Raw genomic sequence first — 26639 nt, 5'->3', positions numbered from 1 at the left:
CCTCTTCTGCAGTGTTCACAGTCTTGTAAATAGCTCTGCCTCCCAGGGCAGTGATTTGTGGAGCCACCCTGCCTTCATCCCCCTCACTCCAGCCACCTGCAGTCCTCCAGCAATCTCCAAAGGCACCTTAAATTCACTCTGCCCCTCCTTGTGCACCCCTCGCTCTAACCCAGGGAATTCGACTTCCTAGCTGGGCCCCCAGGGTCCATGCTTGCCCTCTCCAATTCCAGCAGCAGAGCCAGAGTGCTCACATAAACACAAAACAAAAAAACAATGGGGGCAGCGGATCCCTGACTCACCCCCCCACCCCCAACACTGGGCACATCAGGCTTGTCTCCTCCCAGGCTCTCCCACCTTGCCCCTACCTGTTCACTGTTCCACTGCCTGGTAGACATCTCATTTTTCAGGTCTCAGGTTCAACAGCACTTCTCCTCCGGCCATGGGAAGGGTCTGCTATTTCCTTTACCCATACAGGCATGAAATTTACCTGTAGTTTTTCCCTTCGGACCGCTCTCTCCAACTGAGGTTTAAGGGCCCAGAGGGTGAGGACAAGGTCTGAGCTGTCCCCGACGTACTATAAGCACGTACCAGTGCCTGCACCGTACATAAGCTACCAAAAACATGAATGGGTCCCTCTGGGGTGTGTGTTTTCTTTCTTGATGGGGTGGGTGGGAAGCATTCGGAGACTACTTCGAGCTCTGTCACCAGGTGGCCAAGAACTAGTATGAAAAGTATGAAAAGACGGTAGAACCCTAGGATGCACATCTAGCATCCCCATGATGGCTTTACATCCATTTTCCACTGAATCCACAGGAAAATCCTATGGTGTAAATGTCATTAGTAACCTGCTTTATAAATGAGGACTCGAAGGCTCAGAGAAGATGCCTGGTTTAACTGTATCGAGGTCAGGGATTACCTCCGTCTCCATGGCCCAAGAAGGGCACAGAACATGTGCTTACCGCATGTCAGGAAAATGAACAAGTGAAGATTTCTAGACAGGATTCAAAGCCATGTCTGAGACTCCACTTAGAGACCTAAGCCAGACCTGTGCATCTTGTTGCTTCCCCATCCCCTATGCCCAGCTGCCTCTCAAGTTCCCCTTTCTTGAAGGGTGATCTCACATCCTACCACACAGACCCCACAGGGCCTGTATTCCCCTGAGGGTCCTCTGCTGGAGATCATCCCAAGATGCTCATTGTTATTATGGCTTAGAAGTCTAGTCTCTCAGGGCCAGGGAAGCCCATGGAGAAATTTAATTATTTTCTTTCTCTTCCCAGGAGCAGGGGGCTGCTGCAGGACTCACCTCACGCTAAGGACACAGGCACTGAGGGAGAAATCAAGCAAGAATCAGGAGTCCCAACTCCTAGAAACTCATCCATGTTGCAACCTACGAGCACAACTGGGATGGGGGAGCAGGCAGAGAAGGGCTGAGAGTGGTCCTTTAGGTGCCCTGGCTTTCTAGACAAGGAAACCACAGCCCACAGAGAAGTGACTTGCTCAGTGCTAGGTAATTTGGAAGGCAGTGATAGGATCAGGACTTGAGGCCCTTCTTCCTAGCTTTCTTTCTTTTTTTTTTTTTTAAAGATTGTATTTATTTATTTGATTAGACAGAGATCACAAATAGGCAGAGAGAGAGGGAAGCAGGCTCCCTGCCAAGCAGAGAGCCCGATGCAGGGCTCGATCCCAGGACCCTAGGATCATGACCTGAGCCGAAGGCAGAGGCTTAAACCCACTGAACCACCCAGGCTGACCCCTCCTTTTCCTAGCTCTTACATAAAGTGGACCAGAAATATGCGTTCTGACAAGTTCCCCAGTGACGCTGCCTGTCTGGGGACTACACTCGAAGAAGGTTGGTCATGGACACGGTGTGTGCTGGTGAGCTAGTGAGGGGCAGGGAGGAGCGTGGCGGTAGCTTGTCAACATCTTCAAGGTTGCAGGGTAGAATCGTGATCTGCCAAGTAGGAAACATCTTACTCGTGATATCCTCCGTCCCTCCCACTGACAGAGAGGAAGCCATCTTTTGAATTCTGGTTAAACTTGGCCCAGGCCACGTCATCAGGCTTGTAGATCCCGAATGCTCACATCTAAGTCTGCCTAACCTTGAGCTCATGCCCAACTCAGTGACACTCTATGAGCAGGTGGGAAACCAGAGTTCCAGAACAGCTGTCCCACAGCAAGAGGGCTCCCAGACACCAGGCTGGAGGGACAGGCTCTCCAAGGGCTCTTGGTGCTACACCTGCTTGGTGCGCTCAGGGCAGGGGAGGGAGAAGCTCTGGATCACATTGGCGGTGACATCTGGATTTCAGTTTAGGCAACGGACTTAAACTCCCAAATAGTTTTTTCTAGAAGGTAAGAGTCACTGTGTTGTTTGTCTGGGGTGTGGTATACTCACACTCATTTCTGCTGCCCCATGCAAACCAAGGGTTCCTTCCAAACATTCATCAAATCCAAGTATGCAATCTGGTTACTAACAACAAATGAGTCTTTACTTGTGACTTCCAGTTCTCCTTATGTCTGGACAAGGCTGGGCTGGGCCAGTAAGGCCCATGCCCTCTGCCAAGATCTGACTGCACTGTACTTTCACAGCCCATGCCTCAGACATGCCCCAGACCAGAGCCTTCTGGAAGGAAGGACATGTCTTAGACATGTCTGAAAAGAGCAGAAAGGCAAAAAAACAAAAGGGTGCTGTCCATGACATGAAAAGATTTCCTTTTTCCAAATGGACGGAAGTAAATGAAGAGCGAGTCACCTGGCTCACACCATATCTGTGACTTTCCCATTGAAACGGGCTAATACTAAAATCCACCACCATACACGTAAGCTGACCGGCCTTCCATCACAGCCGTGGAGCTAGGCCTCAGAATGATGAATAGCCAAGGTTCCCCTTCGTGAGACTATTACCCGGGGCCCCATATCCAGCTCCTTTTTGCATCCTGGAAAAACAGAAGCATCTTCACCTTCCTCCCCATGCCCTGTGGTGTGCCTGGGTGGCTCTAATCCTGCCCCCCGAGGCCCTAAATAGCATTTTCTTTTACAAAGAAACAAAACACAGAAATCTGACCTGCGTATGATGCAGACTGAGTTACAGCTTTCCCTTGGCACCTCTAACTGAAAGTGAAATCCTTTAAAGTTGGGAAATTCATTGCAGTATTTTATGGTATTGATTTATTTTAAACTTGGCTGGCAGTTTTAAGGCCTGCCAAGCTTCTGAATCCGAGAGATGCTGGAGGAGGTCTCCATTTCCTTGGGTTCTGTAATACCAAAGAGGACTCACTAGTGGCAAGGAGGGGCTAGGAGCTTGTATGCTGCTGCCCTGGTTTATCAAGACGGAACTGTGGGCTTTCTCCCTACGCCTGGGGTCTAGGAGGCATCTCTGGTTGGGATTTCATAACTAGAACAGTACCTTCTCCCCTGGCCAGCTGGGTCTTGTACCCAAAAAGCCTCAGGTCGCGAAAGGTCAGTTTCTGGAGAGCCCTGAGCTGTGACCTGTTTGTTTATGACCTGGTTTACAAGGGGCCTCTAAAGTGACCTTCAAGAACCAGCCCAAGGTGCCACCTCCTCCAGGAAGCTTTTCATCCACTCCCTCCAGGCTTCCTGGATCTCTCCTGAGCCACAGCTACTGTCATCTCCCCATTGCTACACAGTGAACTCCTAGAGGACAGCACTGGGGGTCTCCACTGTCAATACCACCCCTGGGCCAGTGCCTGCATTTACCAGGAGGGCTCTTGCTCACCAAACAAATGCAACTTGGCCCCAGCATCTTTGAATACAGGGCTGTGTTCACAGCCACTGATGTGGGCAGCCACATCAGTGATGGAGCACCAAGGACAGACCCCCTGCTTTAGTCCACAACTCATAAATGAACTGGGAGACTTGTTGGGGAGAAATCTGGCAGCGACTGCTATTCTGCTTTGGGTCCTCAAGTCTCAAGAAGCCCCAGCTATGTTCACTGGGAAGGGGCTTCTGCCAGGATCCCTGGCAAGGGGAACAGAGACAGTAGGCTGCCTTTGGGTCACACCAGAGCCTTTTCCCTGGCCTGGTGCCACAGACTGCTGTCAGCACTCCCTCCTGCCTGTGCTCTCTCAACGGCCATCATGTGCAGCGGGCTTCTGGCCTCGCACCTTCCGACCTTTGCATAATTTTGACTTCTGCTGCCCTGTGGCTTCTGCCTATCAGGGCCTGACCCCTGATTATGTGGGTGTCTCACTATCCCAGCCTAGCCTCACCTGCCTGTGTGAAGCTGTATCAGGGTGACCCAAGGGGAATCTGCATGCAGGTTTTGATACCCAGGAGTTGTTATCGTTGGTAGGAGTGTCTGTGTCCTGGGGGAAGAGGAAATGGGACTTGGAAGGACCCCAACCATCAGGCAGCCTTGCTTATAGCTGGACAATTACAAAAGGGATTTTGCTTTGCCCAAAGGGCCACCATCTGGGCCAGGAGGAGCCAGGGATGCCAGGGAGGAGAATGTGAGCAACAACAGCCCTGGGGCAGGCCTGTCCCCTTGCAGATGCTCTGATGTCCTGCAGAGCTTCAAGGGACAGACTCTCCCTGGGGGCCACCAGCCCCATTACATAATCGACAGCTCCGCTTCCTCCCGTGGGTACAGCTGGAGCTGTCAGGGGACAGCAAGGGCAAGGGCAGAAGCCGGGCCCCAGGGAGCTGCCTGGCCTTACAAACACCAGCCTTCTGGACCTGGGGGAGCCCTGAGCAAACCCAAGGAGACAGACCAGTCCCCACGGTCTCCCTGGATGCTGGCACCTCGGGCCACCAGGTCCTCAGAGTGAAGGCAGAGCTTTAATTTCCCAGCGAGAAGAGATCCTCAAGCACAATCCTCCGCTCTTAGTCCTGTGCAGTGCTGGAGCCAAGGAAACCCAGGCTGAGACGTCCACTGTGTAGACGGGGGCTCCAAACAGGCTCAGAGACAGCAGATCTGCGTGGATCCAAGGACTTATCCTTACCGGCTAAATACATCCCCCTCCCAACGATCTCTCAACTTTAAATGAAAGCCCTATTCTGTACGGATCTAATCGCCCACTTCAGGGCGAGGATGGCATTTCCTGCCTTCTGTCCTCTTTGGAAAGTTCAAGGCTGTACCAGAGACTAAGTGGGATAAGACTCTGGGGTATAGGAACCAAACCGACTGTAGGAACCAAACAGTTCCTCTGGAGGCTATGGCTTCATGGAGAGGTCCTTGCTCATCCTTCCCAGCGGCCACCTACCTGCTGAGCAGCACAGCACACCTTACTGGAGTACGAGAGACTCCCTCCCAACCAGAAGGCTACTAATGGCCAAGCACCTCGTGCCCACGTTATGCATCTCAGACTCCACTCGGTGCAACTGTTTGTTGAATTCCGTTAAAAAGACGCGTGATTTCTGCAGGTGTTTCAATGAGACATTACCCCAGGGCAGGGCACACCAGGGACTCAGACCTGGGTTCAAATCTAGACTTGGCTCCTTATCAGTTGTGACCTTCGGGAAGCTGAAATAAAGGTCAAAAAGTACTTGGACCCAGGGATGACCAGTGATTATCAACATCTTCTGCACTGTTGCTCTCCTTGAAAACCTAACCCCTCGGCTCCGCACACCCCCCCAGGAGAGGCTCCATGTGGGGGGGCTCTCATGCCCTAGCAGCTTAGCTTCGTGCTGCCACCTCCCACAGGTGAAGGGCATGTCTTAGGTGCTCCTGGATTTGCTCACATCTGTCCTCACGGCTGGACAACGAAGTCACACTCAACTGAGACAGGTCCTGAATACCTACCTATTTATCCCAGGTTCCCATCTGCTCACCGAAAAGCCGGTTCTAATTTACCCTCCCAGGACTATTCTGAAAACTTTGCTATTAAAATGAACCACACAGGGGGGCCTGGGTAGCTCAGTCGTTAAGCATCTGCCTTCGGCTCAGTCGTGATCCCAGGCTCTTGGAATCAAGCCCCGCATCGGGCTCCCTGCTTGGCGAGGAGTCTGCTTCTCCCTCTCCCACTCCTCCTGCTTGTGTTCCCTCTCTTGCTAAATAAAAATCTTTTTAAAAAATTAATTTTTTTTTAGAGAATTTCTTTCCCATTTTTTGGTTTCCAGTATCACTTTTAACTCAACACCTATAATGTGACACAACTGGGGTATAATTTTGCCAAAAGTAATGAATTCATCTGAATTGGTTTCTACAGCTTCACTGTGAGCCAACATGCTGCTGTCAGTTAGATAAGTCGAAGCCTGTGAACCCCCAGAAGACCATCAGGGGTCCAACAAGCAGCCTGGGGACCTCCACCTCCAATCTTGTAAAAAGTGAAAAATCTGAAGCCCAGGTCAAGGGGTCAACTCAGGTCCGCCAACATGGAGCCCAGAGCCACATCTCTGGACCTCACACCAAGAATAAATACATCCTTTATTACTTCAACAATAAATTAGGCTGGATTTTTTTTTTTTCCTCTGATGTTAGGTAGCTACGAAGATCACGTATGGAACAAAGAATATTTTCTACGATCCTTTAGGCCACACCAACATCTGATTTCCTTCAGCAGGCCCAAGCTGCCAGCTCCAGATAAATGTCATTCAAGGGCCCTGACTACCAAAGGCCCTAGTAACTGAGGCTCATCTGAGACCGCAAACTTGGCCATGAATGCAGCCTCCCTCATCTCACAGCACCCTCCCTGGTAACGGAGGTGGGTGGTGGCACCTAGGAACAGCAGTTTAGCTTACCCACTTGGGTAAGGTCTGTGGCTCGCTGGGAGGAAACATTAGGAATTATTAAACATCCTTAAAAAATGACAAATAAGGGAGAGACAGAATACACTACTGAGTAATCTTTAAAAATAGATAAGTATTCCGGAACAAGCAATTGGCCAGAGTTGCCTGGAGTCCAGCTTTTTTTTTTTTTTTTAAAGGGATACTTGGTAATCCTCTGAAGCAAGGCTACTAAAGACCACTGTCTTCAGAGATGAAGATAATACTTTCACCTCAAGCCAAAGTGTGTATCTAAAATTTAGCATTTCATTAGGGAGGTTATATAGGGTACTTTCCCAACCTGTGATTCCAACAACCTCATTAATATGATCTACCCCCACTTAATGGATGATAAAATCAAGAGCTAATATAACATGCCTGAGGTCACATGGCCAGTAAGCCACAAAAAAAAAGGAACCTCTCAGTCCTTAACAGTCCACTAGGCAATACTCCTTTCAAAGGAATCCCATGTTTCCCGCCCAAAGCACATCTATTCACTGTTGCAAAAACCTAAAACATGTGATGAGCACTGATTTGAACACTACTCTGAAATCTACAAGACCAGACTAGTGACGCTGTTCTTCACCACACCGTGCAGGGGACGAGTGTCTCCTATATGCAGCTGGAGCCTGAGTCCCAACAAGAGGCCTAATGGGAAAGCTTACAAGGAATAAGGACACACACGTTCTGTCCCTTCATTTGGGACTTCGAATAATTCCTTTTAGGTCTCCAGCTGCCCCCTACTTCTCAGCTGCTCCCCTTCACAGAAAATTCCTCCAGAAGATTTCTTTATACCACCAGTTCCCAAAAGGGTGGTCCAGAGTGCGGAACTCCACGAAGCCAACCCTGCTCACAGTAACACCAAGCTGGGTTTGGCTTTTTCACATCCTCTGTTTTCTAGAGGTTACATGCTGACTGACATGGTACCAGATTAAAATCACAAGCAAACGTGAGAACCCAGTTATTAAGGCAGATAATGAAAAGATTTGTTAATATAAAACAATGCCTCTCTATTCGCTAAATTTTTGAAATATTTTTCATAAATTATAATACTTATCCTTAACATATAACTGATTTAGTCATTTGAAAAGAACACTTAAAACATTTCTCAGTTTTAATTTTTACTACTACCAGTATCCATAGATATAACCCCAAACAAAAGCTTTTTTAGAGTCCTCAATTTTCCAAGTACAACTGGACCAACCTGACTTTTAAACAAAAAAAGTGGAGAGTCTCCAGTCGATTCTGTCTCCAATTCTCCTCCTTTCATTCCCTCTCAAACCTGCTGTGGTTAGAGGGACTCTCCTCACTACTTGCCACACCAAAATTGCTCGTAAGTGCCAATGACTTCCCAATCGCTAAAGCCAAAGGTCAATCCTCAGTCCCCATGTCCCTCAATCCACCAGCACATCGCCAATTCCTCCTCCTACTGTCTTCACCTGCTTCCAGGAAACCACAGCCCAGGTCTCCTATCTTGCTGACTCCTTTCCTTTTTCCCAACCTCCCTGGGGGATGGCCCAGAGCCCAGTCATTCTTTGAAATCTCTATACCCACTCTGGGTACCTTGGCCATTTCTAAATTTCTATCTCTAGACCAGATCTCTCCCCTGAACTCCAGACTCATCCCACTAAACACTCCACCTCTGTACTTGGATTTTAAACAGGCACTGCAAACTTACACATGGCAGCAAAGCCCGATGTTCTCCGGTCCAACCTGTTCCTCTCCATGTCCTTTCCATCTCACTTGGTGGCAACTCTACCCTTCCAAAGGCTTCCAAGGCCAAAACCTCCAAGTATTCTTTGATTCCTTTCTGTCATACCTTACATTCAATCCCGCAAGAAATGATTGGCTGACTTCAACGTTCACCTGCAATCTAGTATCACTTCCTGGGCTCCATTGCTCAAAGCCACCATTCTCTCACTTGGATTGCTACAGAATCCTCCCATCATATCCCCTGGCTTGTTCCCCCAAAGTTTACTTTTCTCACAGTAGCCACAACAATCCTTTCAAAAGCTTAGTTATCCCACAGCTGAATGAACATGCATTCAGGACTTTCCATCTTACTCAGGCCCAAACCCCAGATACTTACAACGGCCTACGGGCCCACTCTAATTGACCCTAGTTAGCTTTCTTGCTTTTCCTATATACTCCCCTCCCAGCTTTCTATGCAGCTTTCAAGCTTTTATACTGGTCATCCCTGTCTGTCTGGGATGCTCTTTTTCCAGAAATCCTCATGACTCACTCTCTCAACTCCTAGCCTTTACTCAAATGTCACGGTCTCAAGAGACCCACCCTGATCTCTTCCCTTTAAAAGTACACCTCTGCCCTCCACCTCCCAGCATTCTGATCTCCCTTGTTCTGCCCTAAGGCCACCCAGAGCACTCAGCATTTTCAAACATTTATTACTTATGTTTATTGTCTATCTCCCCAGAATAATGCAAGAGCCACACCTGCAAGAATTTCTGTCTATTTTATCCACTAAAATATCTTCTGTGACTAAAATTATCCCTGGCAAATAGTTCATCAATGAACGAACACACATGAAATTCACTTCTCTATCTATAAAACTGAAGTGGGGAGCAGGGGTAGTCTGGACAAGAGCTCTTTCCAACTCAAGCCTCTGATTCTGTGAACAGCGAGACACAACTCGTTGACACTGCAAACGATTTGAAGCTTTTGGCACATAAAAGGGGCAACTCCTGGTTATAGGGACCTGGGCCCAGGCCCACAAAGTCTAAGTGCCCCACTGGGACAGGCGAGGCTAGGCAACGATCATATAGGCACCAGCTGACCAAGAACTGTTGTCATCACTAGTGGTCAGAGCCTGGGACACTCAGTAGAATTATGTGCCTCATCTTCTCTTATGTCAAGGTCACCTATTTCTCCTAAGTGAAGGAATCACCCTTCTTGGAGCTAAAACTTTGCCCTGCAAAGCTGCACAAATCCCAGCAGTGGCATGATCTCCAGAAGCTGTGACAGCCTCAAAATCCTTACCCAAATTCAAATCTCTCTTCCAATGACAAGTTCCATCCTATCCCAGGACAAACTTGAACTCCAACATGTGTTTGCTTGTTTGTTTGTTTGTTTGTTTTTTAAGATTTATTTTAGAGAGAGAACGTGCGTGTGCACGTTGTGGGGTGGGAGTCGGGGGAAGGAAGGTGCAGAGGGAGAGAATCTGAAGCAGACTCCACGCTGAGCAGGGCCCCAACCTCATGACCCAGAGATCACAACCTGAACCGAAACCAAGAGTCAGACGCTTAACCGATTGTGCCACCCAGGTGTCCCTGTAAGAGGTTTTTTAAAAGCAGAAGGGATCAGTTGGGAATGAGAAGCAGTGGCATGAAATCCGACTAAAATGTGGTCTAGCCAACCCTCTGGGCTCTAACGCAACACAGCCCCAAACCGAGCTCTGGAGAACGCGCTTACCCAGTGGGCAGCAGGATGACCTGGCCTGTTGTCCCGCTGCAGAGCTCGAGGTTTGTGGGAAGAAGTAAACCTAGGGACTGAGAGCACTGAGGCTCTGAGCAGGCTCCCCTCAGCAAGCACTCACCACGGCACTCTGAGGGTGGTGGAGGGCAAGGAAGGGACTAAGAACCCACCCAGGTGACAGACAGCTTCGTGTGCAGGGTGACCCCTGGGATTAGCACCAGCCCTCATCTCAGGGCTTCAGCAAATCTCAGAGTCGCTTATTTCCAGCTCGCCAGATTAAGAAAACAAGGTAGGAGGGTCATGAGTAAGATATGCCTGCACCTGCTTTAGAAGGACAGAGGATAAAAGACTTAACCCCTTGCAGGCTGGCGAAGGCAAACAGATTGCTACCGCAGTCAACATTCTCCTCCCTCCCCACAAAGCGAGACTGCGTTATTTGAAAACAAGTCAAATCTGACCAATACCCGAGCCAGCCACTGCGTCTACTGCTGTCAATCTCCCCCAGTGTATTACTTTCTTCTGCTTCCACATCCAGCCGGCTGTCTTGCCAACGGCCTGCCCTGATGATGATCCAGGCACTCCTCCATCCTCAGTGCTGCTCAATTTCAGGTTCAAGAACATCTCCTTGTGCTAGCAGTGGGAATAAAATCATGGATCCAACTGGTCTCCCAGGCTCTGGTTCAACCCAACTCACCTGTCCTGAGAACCTCAACACTGCACCGTTCTGCCCTGGTCCGCTCATGGCTCCCAAATGCCCACCAAGGTCAAATTCCCTGTATCACCTTATTTCTATCTTATTTCCCTTGCTCACTTCAGCCTCTGGTCCAACTAAACAACCATGGCCCTTCCTGGTACACACTTCGGACTTTCCACCTCAGCTCTGCCTGCTCCCCTGGGCAGGTTTCTTTTACTCCGAGTCTGCTTTCCTCTTCACTACCCTACCCCAAGCCCGTGGAGGTGCTCAGGTGTGCGGGGCTCCCTCTGGCTTCAGGTCCTTAGCAGAGGTTAGTCGCCCTTTTCCCTGGAATCCTCCCTGCCCCACCCCCAATTCCCTACACCTGCCTCGGGGGGCCAACCCCCTAAAAGGCCAATTTCCCATCCTACCATTTCTCCTTTGTCATAAAACACCTGCGGTGATTATCGATCAATGTTTCTCTCCCTGACTAATTCAACGAAGGTGGAGAATTCATGGGGATGGGGCTGTTTTCTTAAATTTGCTCACTGCTGTTACCTCAGAGCCTAGCGTAACACTTGACAAATAAAAAAGCCTACAATCACTCTCTTAAGTAAGCAGAAACTTCCATCTAAGAACTCACTCATCACATCACCAACACTATCTAAAAAAAGAGAAAACCCTTCTTCTCTTCTGTATCTGAAATAGGAGACTGGTCACATTACGGTACGTATAGTGGAATGCCAATTACTGAAAACCGTACTTCCCGAGTATCACACAGGAGATGCTCAGAGCAGTGCTCAAAGAGCAGGAACCAAAACTAGACCTAAATATAGCACGATCTCAACTGTGCAGAACTGGACATGTGAATCGGAGACACAATTAGGGACAGCATATATTCCCTGAAAAAAACTGTCCGTACCTCTTTTGCACACTTTCTTCAGTAAGCGTTTATTAATGGTCGAGAAAAAGGATTTCTAAAACACTAGAGATGTGCACTCAGAGTACTTCTCTAGATTTTCCAGCTCTTACTCCGCCCCACAGATCTCCTCCTCAAGACCTGGGTGAGTCCTCTCACAATAAGCACTCGGGTGTCTTCAACCCTCCCCCCAGCTCCACGGGGCCCACCGTAGGGCCTGAGATGAAGAATCCAGTCCAGGAAGTTGGCATGCAGAACAAAAAGGGTACACTCACCTAGTTTAACAACACTCAAGATGCTTTGCCCTGAATTTTAAGCAGCACATGTGACCTGGTCCATTCTGGTTTCAAGTTCAAAGGCATCAGGCCGGTCCTGTGGGTTAGCAGCTAACATATCTTTCAAGAGCTGCTTGATCCCCTCAGACATGGAAGTCCTGCGTTTCTGGGGGATATGCAACTCCATCTTTGGGTTTTCTAGCAGCGCCTCACCAACAGGGACGATTTCAGTCCCCTGTTTGATATAGGTCCCCAGGAGCTCCTTCTTGGTCTCAGAGTCAATGAAAGTGATTCTTTCTATCATTGCCCAGATGATAATGCCCAGAGCAAAGATGTCGGCCTTGGCTGTGTAGTGTCCCTCCCAGACTTCGGGGGCCATGTAGAAGTCTGAGCCGCAGGCTGAAGACAGCCAGTATTTATTCACATTCACATTTTTGCTGTCTTGATGGCCCTCTTTTCCTCGGGGGGCTAACCCCGCACAGACCTTGCTTAGTCCAAAGTCTGCCACCTTGAGGATGGGGGTGCCAGACCGCTCGGTGATGAGGATGTTGTCTGGCTTTAGGTCCCTGTGCACGATGTGGTTTTTGTGCAGGAAGGCAATGGCGCTCGTGAGCTGTAGCATGAAGCTTTTGTTGGTGGCTGGGTCCGGCCTCCGGGACAGGACGTACTGATTCAGGTCTCCACCTTCACAGAACTCCATGACAAACCAGAGATAGCAGGGCTCCTCAGCATAACCCAGGATCCTTTCTCCTAAATCGAAGGAAGACCGGAAAGAGCTTGAGTGCCACGGACACACCCACACCACTCTCCGACCACACGCGTGCAGCACAACAAGCTTACGCCAGACAACGGGGACCAGGCTCCCAGCCAAGGGGACCAGCAAAACCCGCACAGAGCCAACACTGCACCAAGCAGGCCCATCTCTACTCACACAGGATGAGTCAAGGGCTAGCGAGCTAAGGAATGACATAGGCTGCGGGCACTGGAGTCAAGCATCCGGCTTTGGAATTACCTGGTGCCTGGCTAAGTAACTGGTTGCCTGCTGACTGGTTCAATGAGTTTAGCAGGAGGCAACGGCACTTAGTTCACCTTTCCAAGTTTCTGCTTCCACCGCCTCACCTGTACATGGCCACATGGCATCACTCACAGGACACCTACACTGGACCCTGACCTTCAAGCTAGTATTTACCAACCCCCTCCCCATGGGGGGAGGAAGGATGAAATACTCGCATCTTAAAAGATAGAAGAACCTGAGGCTCCCAGAGACTTAAAGGGTCCAGGGACTCAATCCATGTGCCTGGGAAGGCACTTTGTCTCCTTCTAGAGTCTCCAGACCAGCAGCAAGCATCGCAACCCCCCTCCCCCCAGCAACGGCTCGCAGGATTGCTGCTGAGACAAGGTCAAGGGTGCAAGAAGGCCATAAAAAATGTCTGTTAATCCATACCAGGCAAAGGACCTCTCCTCCCCTCTCTCCTAACTTGCATGACTCTTGCTGATGCACCTAAAAATGTGTCCTACAGATTTATTTATCTTAGAAGCATGTTCCAGTATTTCCTGCTCGACTAACATATCTGCCCAGCACAAGCTAGGTTTGTAACAGGCCCCTCCCTCTATAAAGCTTAGCTTCAACGAGATAACAGGTAAGTATCTAAGACAGCAAGCATCTTAAGTATCTGCATCAAGGTCAACTTTTACTACAAACAGTGGAAGCGTGGGTAGGAGATGCCCAGTCTGAGACTAGAAGGGTCAGGACCTGAGTTCCACCTAAAGGACAGGCAGTAGATTGGTGCAGAGAGGCAAGAGAGTATTCTAGGCTGAGAGATGGGATGGAGCATGGAACACAGGAGAGGTGTGAACAGGAAGGAGGTCTGGTGGGAACAGGAGTCCAAAGCAGACACAGAAGTTGGAATCAAGTCGTACTGGCTTGATACTCCAGCTCTGCCTTTGCAGAAGTCTTTCCTTTTGCTGAACCACAGAAACTCCAGGAAAGCTGGTGACTGGCATCTCCAAACAAATCCCAATGTTCTTTACAAAGCAATTAACGGAACACTGGTCCTCTGCGGAAGTTATCGGAGGACTACAACTGTCCCCAAAGTCTAAACAGGCAGAGGTCATCTTGCTGATGAGAAGGTATACGGATGGGCATATGAATGGCTCATTCATGACTGAGTGTGAAGATCAGTCCTCTGATCCCTAGTACGGGGGTCTCTGTTCAACCAGAAAACAAGAGCTATATCTCTTTACATAGCTTCTGCCAAAGCAGAGTCTACAGAAGCCACTGCTCTGTGAGTTCTAGGCTGAGGCAGGACAGACAGATGGACAAGGCAACAGCTTCGGGGTTTTGACCATGATCTGACAGACCTCACTTCCCCTGTAATTATGTAATTTGTTTGTATTACTCACAATCAAAACAATAAAGGTAGAACCAGTTTAGGGCAGATGGGGTGTTTTCATTTTAAAATTAGCTCTTTCCCATCTCATAATCCTCTTTCTAGGTCACTGGCTCTGGTGGGCTGAGGCTCTTTATCTAAAAACACTGCGAAATGATGCGGTGATCTGAAGCCCAAATCTGCCTGACGCCAAAGTAAAGACCCATAAAAAGGAGGGCAAGAAAGGTCTGCTGGTGGTACAGCCGGAAAGGAAGCAATTAAAAAGCCATCACATTCCTCCTGTGAAGGCTACCATCAGAAAACAGTGCAACTTTTTCACTCCAACTGTGGGGAAGCAAAGGGTGGGGAATGGTGATTACTTTACACACAAAGTTGGTAACCAGGGCAACTCAAGTAAAAAGAAAACAAGCCTGCAAAACAGACTACATTGTTAAGTCCAGGTTATGAGAACCCAGAGAAAGAAAAGAAGGGTAAACAAGTGTCCTGGGGGTGTGTGTGGGGTTTGGGTTGGGGACCCTAGAGCTTGCTCTGCGGGGAATGAGCTGAGCTCAGGAGATGCTACAGGAGGGGCTGTTTGTTCAGAGGAAAGAGCTGGACAGGAAAAAGCGGGCTCAGAATCAGACCCAGCATCAGGGAGCATGACAGAATGGAAAACCAGGGAGGGCGGCTACTTGTCCAGGAGGCAAGAAGACTTCCCCGCATGGGCCAGGGCCCTGGGCTCATTTCATCAGAAACCACACATTGTGTTTTCACGCAGGAATCCCCAGCTGTCCACTCACAAACAGGAGAGGCATGCGGGCAGACTGCCCACCTGGGCCCCTGCCGGCCTCACCGTGGGGTCAGGGGTTGGGGGGCGGGGCGTGTGGCCCCTGATGTGTTCCTGTGGAGAAGCCAGCCAGGGTAAAGTCACAGGAAGGGCCCAGGCTAGGTGAGGAGGCTGGGGTAAGATGCCAGTTCTGCCCCCTGGTGAACTGGGTAATCTCCCAGCTCAAAGGAAAACATGGAGGAGATGGATACCAAGGGAAGAACCTTGGGCAGAGGTTGGGAAAGATGGCAGAAGCTGTGAGCCTCTTGTCACCTCCACCACACTGAGAGGTACACCGCCACCACGTATTCCTGGGAGTTAAGTCACAAACAAGAAACAGATTTTGCAGAGCCTCAGGTACTTTAGGGAGAGGACATCCTGACCATCCATAACATCCCCACTGGGCCTCAGCCAAGTCCGAGGAATCCACCGGTCCCAGTCACCCCGGGGGATATAGGCCACAGAATGAAGCCTTCACATGCTAGGGAACAGAGGATGCTGAAATCAGAAAATGAAAATGTGGATCACTATATCCTACTGCTCAGGCTGTAAATAGTTAAGCCCATGCTCTAGCCAGACCAGGTGGTTTTGGGGCACTCGCCTCCTAGAAAGCCTTCCCTCTCCCCAAATCTCTGCTGGTGCACCTTTATATGCCCTGCCTGAATGCCAACCTACTTGATGTTTGCCTGACCTCCCAGGTAATCTCCCTCTTCTGACCAAAGCCTTTCCCTTCTAATTTACCACGGTGACTACAATCTGCAAGAGAGAAAGTGCTCAAACTTTCAGGGATGACCAGTCCATGGTCCTGCAAGGACAGGGATTCCTGGAGACCTATCCCTGCGATCCACCAGTCAGCAGGGGCTCATGAAGGTCAGATGGTCCCAGGCAGCTTCAGAGCTCATCTGTCTCGGCGGTCGCCAAAGCCTGCCTGTGCCTCCCCACCAATTTCAGGACGGAGAACTGGAATAAATACACACACCAAGTGAAGCAGAATCCCCACGAGAAGCTTACAGTGTTTTGAGTGGATAGAAACAAACTTAAATTTTGTAATTCCCTGATTTGGTACAGCCGGACAGTTCTGTAAGGTGAGGGAGTCAAAGACTTAGCTTCCCAGAGCGGGAGAGAAAAGATGGAATGTTCCCTGAAGTGTTAAGGATGGGAGATCAATTCACCTGACAGGCAACTGGTTTCCAGGCCCCATGTAAAGGCTAAGTGTGTGAGTCATCTCAGCTCTGCAGACACGCTTTTACAGGTGGGCAAACCAAGATCTTGCCCAAGATCATGGCCATGGCTGGCTGGGTTAGACATGAGCCTCTGCTGCCAAGTCCTTCCACAACACGATGCTGTCACCCGGGTGCAGGGGGCTAAGAAACACACTGTGATTACAGAGAGATGGGCCTACCTTCAGGACAGGTTCATTACCTTCCCAAGTCCAATGGCCTGGAGACCACAGAATAAACGGTTTCAAAACATTCTATGCCACAGTTCAAAGGGAGACAGAGAAAATGGGGGGAAAAAGTCAAGCAGGTGGCACCCAATAAAATACGGCCTGCCTTGTTCAGAAACTCAAGGCCCACAGGCTTGGGATAAGGAGGAGTCAGTGTGAGCTTCCAGACAGCAGGCCCCTCCTAGAAAGGGATACACCATACCCAGGGCCTTACAAGCCTATTCCCAAGCTGCCTCCAGAAGCTGGAATTTCTTCACTCTAGTCAATTCCATTTAAATACTTCCTGGGCACACACTGCTGGTGAGACACCAGAGAGATCAACAGTCGTCTCTGCCTTAGTTCAGGCTTCCAGTCATTAGAAACAGAATGCCGGCCGACGGCGATGAGAACAAGGAATAGGGGGTGATTCCACCTGAGGAGTGGACAAAGTGGTTGGGAGAGAGACAGCCTGTGATCAGTCATGGATGGCCCTTGAGCAGTGTCTCCTGGGATGGAGAGTGAGCACACCACAGGCGTGAGCTCGCAGCGAGGGACCCAAGTCATCTGGGGTCAGCACAGGGAGATACAGCAGGAGATGTGCAGAAAGGAGGCTGGAGCAGAAGCCGCTGGAGTAGGGTCCTAAGAAACGGGAGTCCAGCAGACTGAAGGATTTGAACTTAGGCGCTAAGCAACAGGAATTACAAGTTCTTGGCACATTTTAGAACGATATCCTGCTTACTGAGTCTAAAGTGACCAATTATAAGACCTACCGTTTAAGTAAGACACACGGGCTGCTAACAGCACTACCGTGTGTACACACACGCTGGGTTCTCACAGCCAAGATGCTGCCACGTGTGACAGCAGGTCTCAGAATCCCTGCCACAAGTTCCCTCTGCGGGCATGAGGAGTTAGAGATGGAAGACGGCCCGGCAGCTGAGGGGATTCGTCAGTTTCGGAAACCCCAAGAAGTGAGGGCTGGCAAGGGAGAAGAGGGAAGGAGTGGCGGGGGGCAGGGAAGGTGCTGGGGTTTAGAATCAGTAGAATTTAGTAACCTCACATGTCCTCTGTGACAGGAAGGAAACATTGAGAGAGTACTCTGGCCAATCCCCTCTTCTTCTTTTTTAAGATTTTATTATTTATTTGACAGAGAGAGATCACGAGTAGGTAGAGAGGCAGACAGAGAGCGAGAGGGAAGCAGGCTCCCCGCTGAGCAGAGAGCCCGATGTGGGACTCGATCCCAGGACCCTGAGATCATGACCTGAGCCGAAGGCAGTGGCTTAACCCACTGAGCCACCCAGGCACCCCCCAATCCCCTCTTCTTACTCCAAACCCCTATCTACTGAGACCGTAATTACATCCCCTTTTACAGGTGAGGAAACAAAGGCCCCAAATTAATTACTTGCCTGTGGTCTCACGGCCAGTAGGAGATGGCGCCCAGGCTCTATGGCCCGGATTCCCAACCATGATCCTACATTCTAGATGTTCTACTGTCCACTGCTGACAGAGTTTCTCTGTTAAGTTCACAGACCTATGCCTCCAAGGAGTTTCATGTTCACCAAGTCCCTCATGTTGAGGGTCCAACCACAGACCTGCAGATTCATTTCTCAGTAGGGCACTAATTAGGACTTTGATTTGAATGTGCCAAGTTCAGGAGTATGGATCACCAAGTCCTAAAACTGCTCAATCCACTGGACATAAAAGAAAATCTCACTGGAGGAATTTCTTCTAAGAAGAGTACCAAAAACACAAAAGCCGAGGAACAAACAAAACCCCATCACTGACATCAACAAAAAGGTCACGGCAAGGCCCCAAAGCACCCAGAATGGGTATTCTAAACAACAGGGTCAAAGTGAAGGTTTGAGAAGAATGGCCTGAGAAGACTTAGTGGTTAATTATGGCACTGCCACTTGGCTGAATGCTTTAAAGGGCCATGTTCTACTTCTAATTTTCTTAAATAAAGAGTCCAAAGAGGAGGTCACATAACAGGTAAGAAGCAAGTTTAATGGGAAATGAAAAAAACAGAACATAAAATTACAATTTAAAAAAAAAGGGTTGGGGGGGGGGAACCTTGAAAAATGAACTCTGAATTCATTATGACTATAGCCAGCCCTGTTTTTGCTTAGTTAAAAGCTACATATTAATATGTATTTTTTAAAGAAGTGGCTCTGCTGAAAATCAGTCCGGAGAAGCTGAAGACAAGGCCCCCTTCCCAAGACAAACTCTTCTTCCAAAGAAAGAGGAGCACAAAGATCAAGCCCTGGTCACTGTCTCAATGACCTTGGGCTGTGTCCTGTCACTATAAAGAGACTGGGACCAGTAACAACACAGAGTGTGTTCAAAGCACTTCACAAGATTAGTCAAATGTCATTGTGCACTAGACAATCAACCCCAGAGAGTGAATGCCAAGACAAGACACAGTGTCCTACAGAGGCCAAGGGCCAAGAACCTTCAGGCCTAACATGAGAGACAGGACAAGGGCTGTGGACCTCCCAGGCCCAGGGTGGGCACCCCCATGGTTCACTTCCATGCCTATGTGACCCTGGGCAAAGGTCTTAAGACTTTATGAATCTGTTTCATTATCCATAATCCAGGGAGAATCTACCTCACTGGGTTACTGCAAGGCTTAACTGTGATCCAGGAAGCATCTTGCATGGAACCTGGACACCAAAACACACAACGAAGGACTCGATGTGAATTATGTTAATGTGTCTGGACACCAGGGGCAGCCCTTGATGGATCTGGATTTTCTCCCGTAGAAGACCAGGTTACAAAAACACCAACTTCAAGTGGGGGGATTAAATGAGAACAAGCATGAGAATACTAAGCCTAGCTATTAGGCCTGAAACATTCCAGGGATCTTGGTAAAATGCAGACTCTGCCAGCCAAGCAGAGAGTGGGAAGAGGCTCTGGCCCATTTTTCTCTCCACACATGAGGGCCTTCCTACTTACCTAGACCTCACCTCTTGCCAGGATTGCTTCCATCTACCCTTTTACAACTCGTCTTTCCCTTCCCTCAACTGAGTCCACATTCCTCGAAACTGTTCCCCTACAGCATCTCTCAGAGGCCGCAGTGAAGTAACGTCCATCGTGCTCCATCCAAGTCTCCTCCATGCCTGCGCGCTCACGGGGGAGGGAAACCAGGTCTCTGTACTCCTCACGGTCCGCCTCACACATACTAGGGGCTCAGAAATTGAGTGAAATGAAGCAAGAGGAGAACTGAGCTAGAGGCTTAAAACAAAACAACAACAAACAGCCAACAACCAGGGAAAGTTCTAGTAGTGGCCACGTAGAATGTGCACATTAAAGACAACCAGGTGAGGATCCAAGATTTTTGAGTCACGAAGGACCCCCCAACTGGCCAAATCTGAGAGAAGAGTGAACTCATTATTTTACAGGAAGCTAAGCAATTCTTGGAAATTTACACAAGGAAAACCCTATCCTGTGCAACCCAATTAGCCAAAACTCTCAATTAAGCAAGGGTTGTTCCTGTCTCCTGAGGCTGGTATCTAAAATTCCCAGTGCACTCAGAAGGCAGGCAGGCAGCAGGAAGAGAAGTCTTCATGGCTGTCTCAAGACAGACCAGAAAGGAGGTACAGGGTCCCTGGAAGCCAAGACACAGGGGAGACACCCCTTGTTGAGACTAGCAGTGCCCAGTACTGATTAGCACCTAATTAAAAAATAAACAGCAGCCATTAATTTCTGAGTAAAATGGGATTATGCCCGTTTAACAACCAAGAAAAACAGAAGAACCCAGAATTTAAGCCACCTGTCCCAAGAGTGCAGCACAGCTGTTGGAAAGCGCGGACTCAAGCCTGAAAGCCTGTGCTCAGACCTCAGCTTGGTTATCTGCTTTACACGGGGCAATTTTGCTAACCTCGGTCTCCTCACCTGTAAAACAGGGGTCATTATAGCACCGACTTCAAAAGGGGGTAGTGAGGGTTGAAGCAGTTAATGAATATAAAGCCTAGCGCAGCACCAGCCCATAGCCATCAGTAAGCTGTAGCAGTTACTAACAGGGTGAAAGTAGAAGCCAAACCTGGGGGCTCCCCGACAGTGCTCGTGCCCTGTTGTGTCCCGTTCATTTCTCAGACCCTGAATGACACCTTGGATCTATGCCCGAGTAGCCGAACATCACTGCCCGGCTCTCTGCCTTTCTGAGCCCCAAGCCATAGTAAAGAATTCAGAGCCACTTTCTAGGGTCTGAGCGGCTACCCATCATTTCGGACCTTGAGCCGCGGTCATGTGGGACTGTGTCTTCTGCATGCCTCATGGAGGAAACTGCATGGCCTCTCCGCAGTGCCTGGCTCACAGTCACCACTGGGCACAAAGGCACAGACCTGACTTCCCAAGGGCGTTGATTCCTACCCATGCGAAGCTGCCTAAGATCTCTTAAGTGCGGTAAACATGAAAGAATTGGTAAAGCAGAACCAGTGTCCTACTAAGATGGGATAAGCTAGACCCCCGCCAAGCTTTTCCAGACTTATTTGGCCTTATGAGCCCTGGGTTTGTCCTGAAGACGATATATTATACATATTAACGTATTCATCGCTGTCAGAATGATCAGTGTGTGCGTTAGAGAGCATGCAGGAATTTGAATTTAGTCTGACAATGAGGCTTGCCTGCTATCTTCTAAGTGGCAGCAAGCTAGAATTCAGTTTTAGGTACATTCAGGACAGGGTCCTTTGGCAATGGAAACAAGGGGATAAAGCAAACTATTTATGCTTTAACTCCTGTTTCTTGTGACAAGTACTTGAAAGCTAAACAAAGACATCATCGCATCAACAGAGTAATTTACAGGATTGTTAAACTGGTTTAAGAAAGTCCCAGGAGCTGGTTTGAATGCTACCACTCACTCATTCATATGAGGCAAGTCCTGTCTCTTGTTTCCCTCCCTGTGAAACAGAAGGCCAGATCAGGGTTCCAAGACACCACTGGCCCTGGAACTCCTCTTCACTACATAACACTCTATGTGTTTGTTCTACATTCAGAGAGAAAGCAAGGACAGGAGACCTACAGGCTATCAAAGTTGGATAAACCTAAGAACTGCACTAAGAAGTTTCTCTTTTCTTTTAGATATTGGATATTTAGATATTGGATTTACAGGTCAAATAATTTCTTTAAGACTACAAAGATACCTTCTGCGTATTCACTAAGCATGCTGATACTGAAGAGGGAAAAAAAATCCCAACTATTCCCTATTCAGCCCTTTGTAAAATAAATCCCACTCCTTCTCTACCTTCTTTCAAGCCTATCTTTTCTGCCAACTCCTAGCTAACTCTAGATTATCATTTCTGTTTATCCTGTAAAACACTCTGTGGAAAGCCCTCGCTAACCAGACAACTAGCCTTTCCCTCCTGTGACTCTGATTAGCACTTAAAGTTCTCCAGGTGCTCAAACTTTCCAAATTGAGTTCCTTTGGGGCAAAGACTGCCACGCCCCAACCACCCAAAACGCAACTCTGAGGACTCTCTAAAACTATGCAGACTTAGTTCAAAAGTTAAGAAAGATTAACACTTTTTTGGTCTATTTCAAAATTATTCTAAATTGCAAGAGGCTGGGCAAAAGGTGACTGCACAGGAGTTGTTTAATGACAGGGCAGAACCAGATTATCTGAGATTCCTCCCAGCTCTTGGGACTTTTCGGGAGTGATATCAGCAAGCTGTAAATCCAGCGCCCCAGGGCTGATTAAGACTGCCCAATTATGGAAGCTGAAGGCAGGAAAACTTACCTAAGAGCAATGTGGGTCTTTTTGTTCTTCACTTTAATACTAATAGCAGAAAACAATGCCTATTTACTGCTTGCTAAATTAACATTTGACATGTAAATTTCGATGTCAGTTTCAACAGCTAGTTGTGCACCCTTCCCTGGACTGCTCTTTCTCTGAGCCCTCAACATTGCCTGACCCATAGCAGAGGATCAAATATTTTGAAGAGGCCCAACTGAAAGGGCGACTGAAGTGTATGACCTAAAACAAAATTATTTTGTTTCTCTAGATCTGTTTTAACTCACAAAGGGAGGCAGAAAATACCAGTGTGTCTCTCAACCTGGTGTTACTAACAACCGAGACAATGGGATGTGTTCCACGGTCAAACTTGAACTCAAGAGCAGTGAATGAATCTCAAAGGGGATGATGAAAGAGGACTCAAAACGTGGACTCAACTTGCTGAGTTCCTCCTTATCAGAGCACTTAGGAACATTCCCAGGCTGCACAGCAACTCGAGAACACAGGCACCCTTATCTTACTGATAAAGGAATGCTCCCCAGAGGTTTTAAACAACTTGTCCCATGCCTGCTGCAGTCAGTGCAGACAAGCCATGACTTAAAGTGAGCCCAAACACAAAGCCTAGGCTATTAACCAGGAGGTTATACTGCCAGCGTTTACTGTGGAGTTCTGACAAATTCTACACGTGAGAGAATCTGCAGTATCTATGTGTGGGAAACGAAGACTTCCCCACCTGGGTGGAAGTTTCAAGACTGGCCTCAAAGAATTGAGGATAGAAGGGCATCATTGGCAAAGTGAATTCCCACATCCCAGGGCAGTCATGTATTATGAAGTCCAAACTATTGTTCAATCATAGTGGAGAAGACAGTCTGAGGATGGAAGTGAATAGCTTGCACGATACAGATAAGCTTCAAGGAATCTCCTAGAAAGTCTTTTCAAAACAAATATATTCACCCTGGGGAGAGAGGGTGGGCTTTTCAGAATGGATGAGGCAGGGCTGGGGGTAAAAAGTGAGAACCTATTTTGAAAAAGGACTCCCAGTGATACTGATCAAATCCCCCAGTCCACTGTCAAACAACAGACTTAAAATGGGACGGAGTTCTCCTGGGATGGGTTGCAGGATGTTTAAAATTGGGCAAAAATTCCACAAACAAAATGCCCTGTCCAACTCCACCCCAAATCCTTCCCATTCTTAAAGGTCAGTTCCAGTTTATTCTTGGGGAAGCGAGGGCATCATTACCCATATGAAAAGATCCAGACCTTGAATCAAGACAGATCTGGGTTTATGTCACTTACGCTCTGAAAATCTATAAGGAAATCCCAACTCTCCTTACAAGCTGATTAACCTCCTCAACTTATATTTGTTTACCTCTAATCCTTAGTTTCTCCATGTATAGAAAGAGGAGAGAATTTACTTTTAAAAGTTATTACCCAAAGTCACTCTACAGGACATCTAGGACATTGGTGGAACACTTAACCTCTCCCCTAAGAAAGTCTCCTAAGACCTTTCCAGGCCCCTGGCCCTCTCCTGTCTTTAGAGATCCTTGGCCAATTTTCAGTCTGAACAAGACACATGAGACTGGGCACTCAAAGATGAACTCACTCCCTAACTGAGTGCAACTAACTGCAACTAAAACCCAGAAATCAGGATTAGCCCTCCCACGATTGCAGCCCCCTTGCTTCCCCAAAGCCCATCTTCCCTATAAACACCCAAGCCAGCCAGCCTCAGGGGGTTTACAAAAAGTATGTAAAACGGAGAAAAGGAGGAAAAAAGATGTTCTGTGTTATGTGTCAGCTCTAGGCCCACCTGAGGCAGGAGTATTATCCAGCAGGCCCCAGAGGACTTAGCCAGGAAACCCACCGGTTTGCTTGACTGCCTTGGGATGTGCTGGGGGAGGGGGGGGTAAGACTGAGAAGCAAGAGTTTGGGGGTGGAGCTGAAGGGTGTCAGGACATTTGGAACCAGGCAGGGACTGGGTGTGGGTGGGTCCAGCAAAGTTCTTTTAGTTTGGGGAGGGAAAGAGAAGAGGCCCTAGAGAGGGGGTTCTGAAGTTCTTCCACCAACTCAGCCCAATCTCCCTCATCTCCCAGGCAAACTCAGAATACTAGAAGTTTGACACTAACAGTCCACCTTCACTGAGCACTTAACTAAGATAACGGTGAACACTCAATAAGCCCCTTTTTACTAAAGTACCAGCTCCCGTTTGCGCCAGGGACCGATCCGGGGTCCTGAGGGGAGAGAAGGGTCTAAACGTCTAGGCCCCCGAGAAGGAGGGCGTGTCTGGGCGCCCGCCAGGGCCGAGCGGTCCAGAGCGGTCCAGAGCCGTGGGATCAGGTCCCCTGTGGGCGGGACGGCCGGCGGCGCTCCTACCTTTGAGCGAGGTCTCCACCAGGCGCAGGTACAGCTGCGAGTTCTTGTTGCCGTGGCTCATGCGCTGGGCTAGCCCGTTACGCTGCAGGACGCACTCCTCAAACTGCACGACGTTCTGGTGGCGCCGCTTGAGGCTGGTCAGGGCCCAGAATTCGGCCAGCGCCAGCTCCACGTTCTCGGGGGCGTCGCAGCGGATCTTCTTGACCGCCACCCGGGCCCCGCTGCGCCCGGCCACTGCCTCGTAAACCACGCCGTAGCTGCCGCGCCCGATCTCCGCCAACAGGCTGTACCGCGGCCGCGCCGACCCGCCGCCGCCCTCTGGCCGCCGCCGCGCCAGGTAGGCCTCGCCCGGGGCCTCGGCCGCCACCGGATCCATGGCCTGGGCCGCCGCCGGCCTCAGCTTCGCGCTGGGCGCCCGCGGCACTGGGCTTCGCCTTTTCCGCTCGGGGCTTTGTGTACCTCTGCGGGCGCCGTCCTCCTCCCCCGTTTCCATGGCTGCGGGCAGCGGGGGGAGCAGCAACGGCGCTGCCTGGGTCCCCCCTGCCTCATCCCTCCGTCCGGCCCCGGGACGCGGAGGAGCGGGACCCTGGATTGTGACCTGCGGGCGAAAGAATCGGTTAACCAAGTAGGCCGAAGCAGGAAGGAAAAGAGCGCAGGCCGTAGAGCGTCCCACCTCCACCTCCTCCGGCCGCCGCGGCCCCTTTAAGACGGAAGCCGCCGCCGCTGACTGAACGGGGGAGGGGAGGAGAAAGCGGGAAGGACGAAACCACTAGGCTGTGGCTCAGAGGGGGAACCGGAAAGAAAGGCAAAACACACCCCCCTTCGCAGTTAATCTGTTGCCTAAGAGTAGGAAAAACGAGGACCAGCAGTCTTCATGACTTAAGAAAATTGCCTTAAGAGGTAACTCTGACTGTGGAAATCTTTTCCCCTGTCTGGTCCCCTCTGCGACTCCCCTCCTCGCATCCCGCCTTGGGTTCTCCCGGGTGTAAACAGTCCATTGAATTAAGCCTGAGCGGAGCTCTGCGGACCGACCCAAGTCCCCGAGGGCGGCGGGTGGCGGAGGTTGGCTTAAAAGTACCGCGTCCCCGAGCCCGCCAAACTGGGGACCCAGTTGCCCTCCCCAAGCGCCCGAGGGGGCGGAGGTGGCTCCAGCCCCGGCGGCTGCTTTGACTGGGCCGCCTGCGTCCTTACCTGGCTGGCGTCCCGCCACTTCCGGGCGGCCCGTTTCCCCCCTGGCGCCCGGGGCTGGGGATGGTCCGCTCCGGGCCAGGGCTGCCTCTGGTACGGAGCGGCGCGAGAGGCGGCGGCTCCGGCCGGGTGTGCGCTGGAGCTTGCTGCGGCACGGGTGGCGGCGGCGGCGCTCGAGGGGGGGACCCGGGTGTTCGGACTCCCGCGGCTCTCCACGTGTTCGCGCCAGCTGAGCCCTTTACATAACCTGTTTATATAAGCCGCACCTCCCGCCCGCACTCGGGCCAGCGGGGGCTCCTGGTGGCCCATCCCCCGGGAGGCCGGTCGCGCGCCGCGCCGCCCGGGTCTAGCCAAGGTCGACAGAGCAGCCGCAGCCGGGCGCGCCGGGCACGCCGCGCCGCGGCCCAATCAGAGGCGAGAACACCCAGCCAACAAAAAATAGGCGCCAAATTCCGCCGAGCGGCGGCGTCCTCCGGTCTCCGCCGCTGCCTGCCCACCACAGCCTCCTTCCTCCGCCTCCGCGGCGTGAAGAGGGGCTGCGCGCAGTAGGCGCTTCATAAATACCGATTGGTCGGTTGGATTGGGCGGTTTGATTGATTCATAGGCTGCGCCTGGGAACCTTCCGGACGGCGTTGGAATCCACACCCTGCCTGCCAATAGCCCCTTGATTCTGGGCAAATCATTGTTCCGTTCGGTGCCTCCGTTTTCTGTTCTGCGGAATG

General features: G+C 50.1%; 1 protein-coding gene across 2 annotated transcripts in view; it reads right to left on the bottom strand.

The window, feature by feature from the left end:
- The window catches only part of STK35 (serine/threonine kinase 35), a 38696-nt gene extending 12327 nt beyond the window's left edge, over positions 1–26369 (bottom strand). Inside the window, exons 1-3 of one of the 2 annotated variants that reach the window (XM_059133749.1) lie at positions 25921–26369; positions 24730–25327; positions 12017–12766 (exon numbers count right to left, since the gene is read on the bottom strand). In XM_059133749.1, coding sequence (XP_058989732.1) covers positions 12054–12766; positions 24730–25327; positions 25921–26226 — 1617 coding nt within the window. In that variant the 5' untranslated portion in view covers positions 26227–26369 and the 3' untranslated portion in view covers positions 12017–12053. Of the gene's footprint in view, positions 1–12016; positions 12767–24729; positions 25328–25402; positions 25419–25920 lie in introns of those variants that run through there. The other variant, XM_059133750.1, reaches the window with a different exon arrangement.
- Between the last annotated feature and the right edge of the window lie 270 nt (positions 26370–26639).

Source organism: Mustela lutreola, chromosome 9, assembly GCF_030435805.1.
Source record: "Mustela lutreola isolate mMusLut2 chromosome 9, mMusLut2.pri, whole genome shotgun sequence".
Taxonomy (NCBI): domain Eukaryota; kingdom Metazoa; phylum Chordata; class Mammalia; order Carnivora; family Mustelidae; genus Mustela; species Mustela lutreola.
This window is presented reverse-complemented; position numbering and strand designations above follow the sequence as displayed.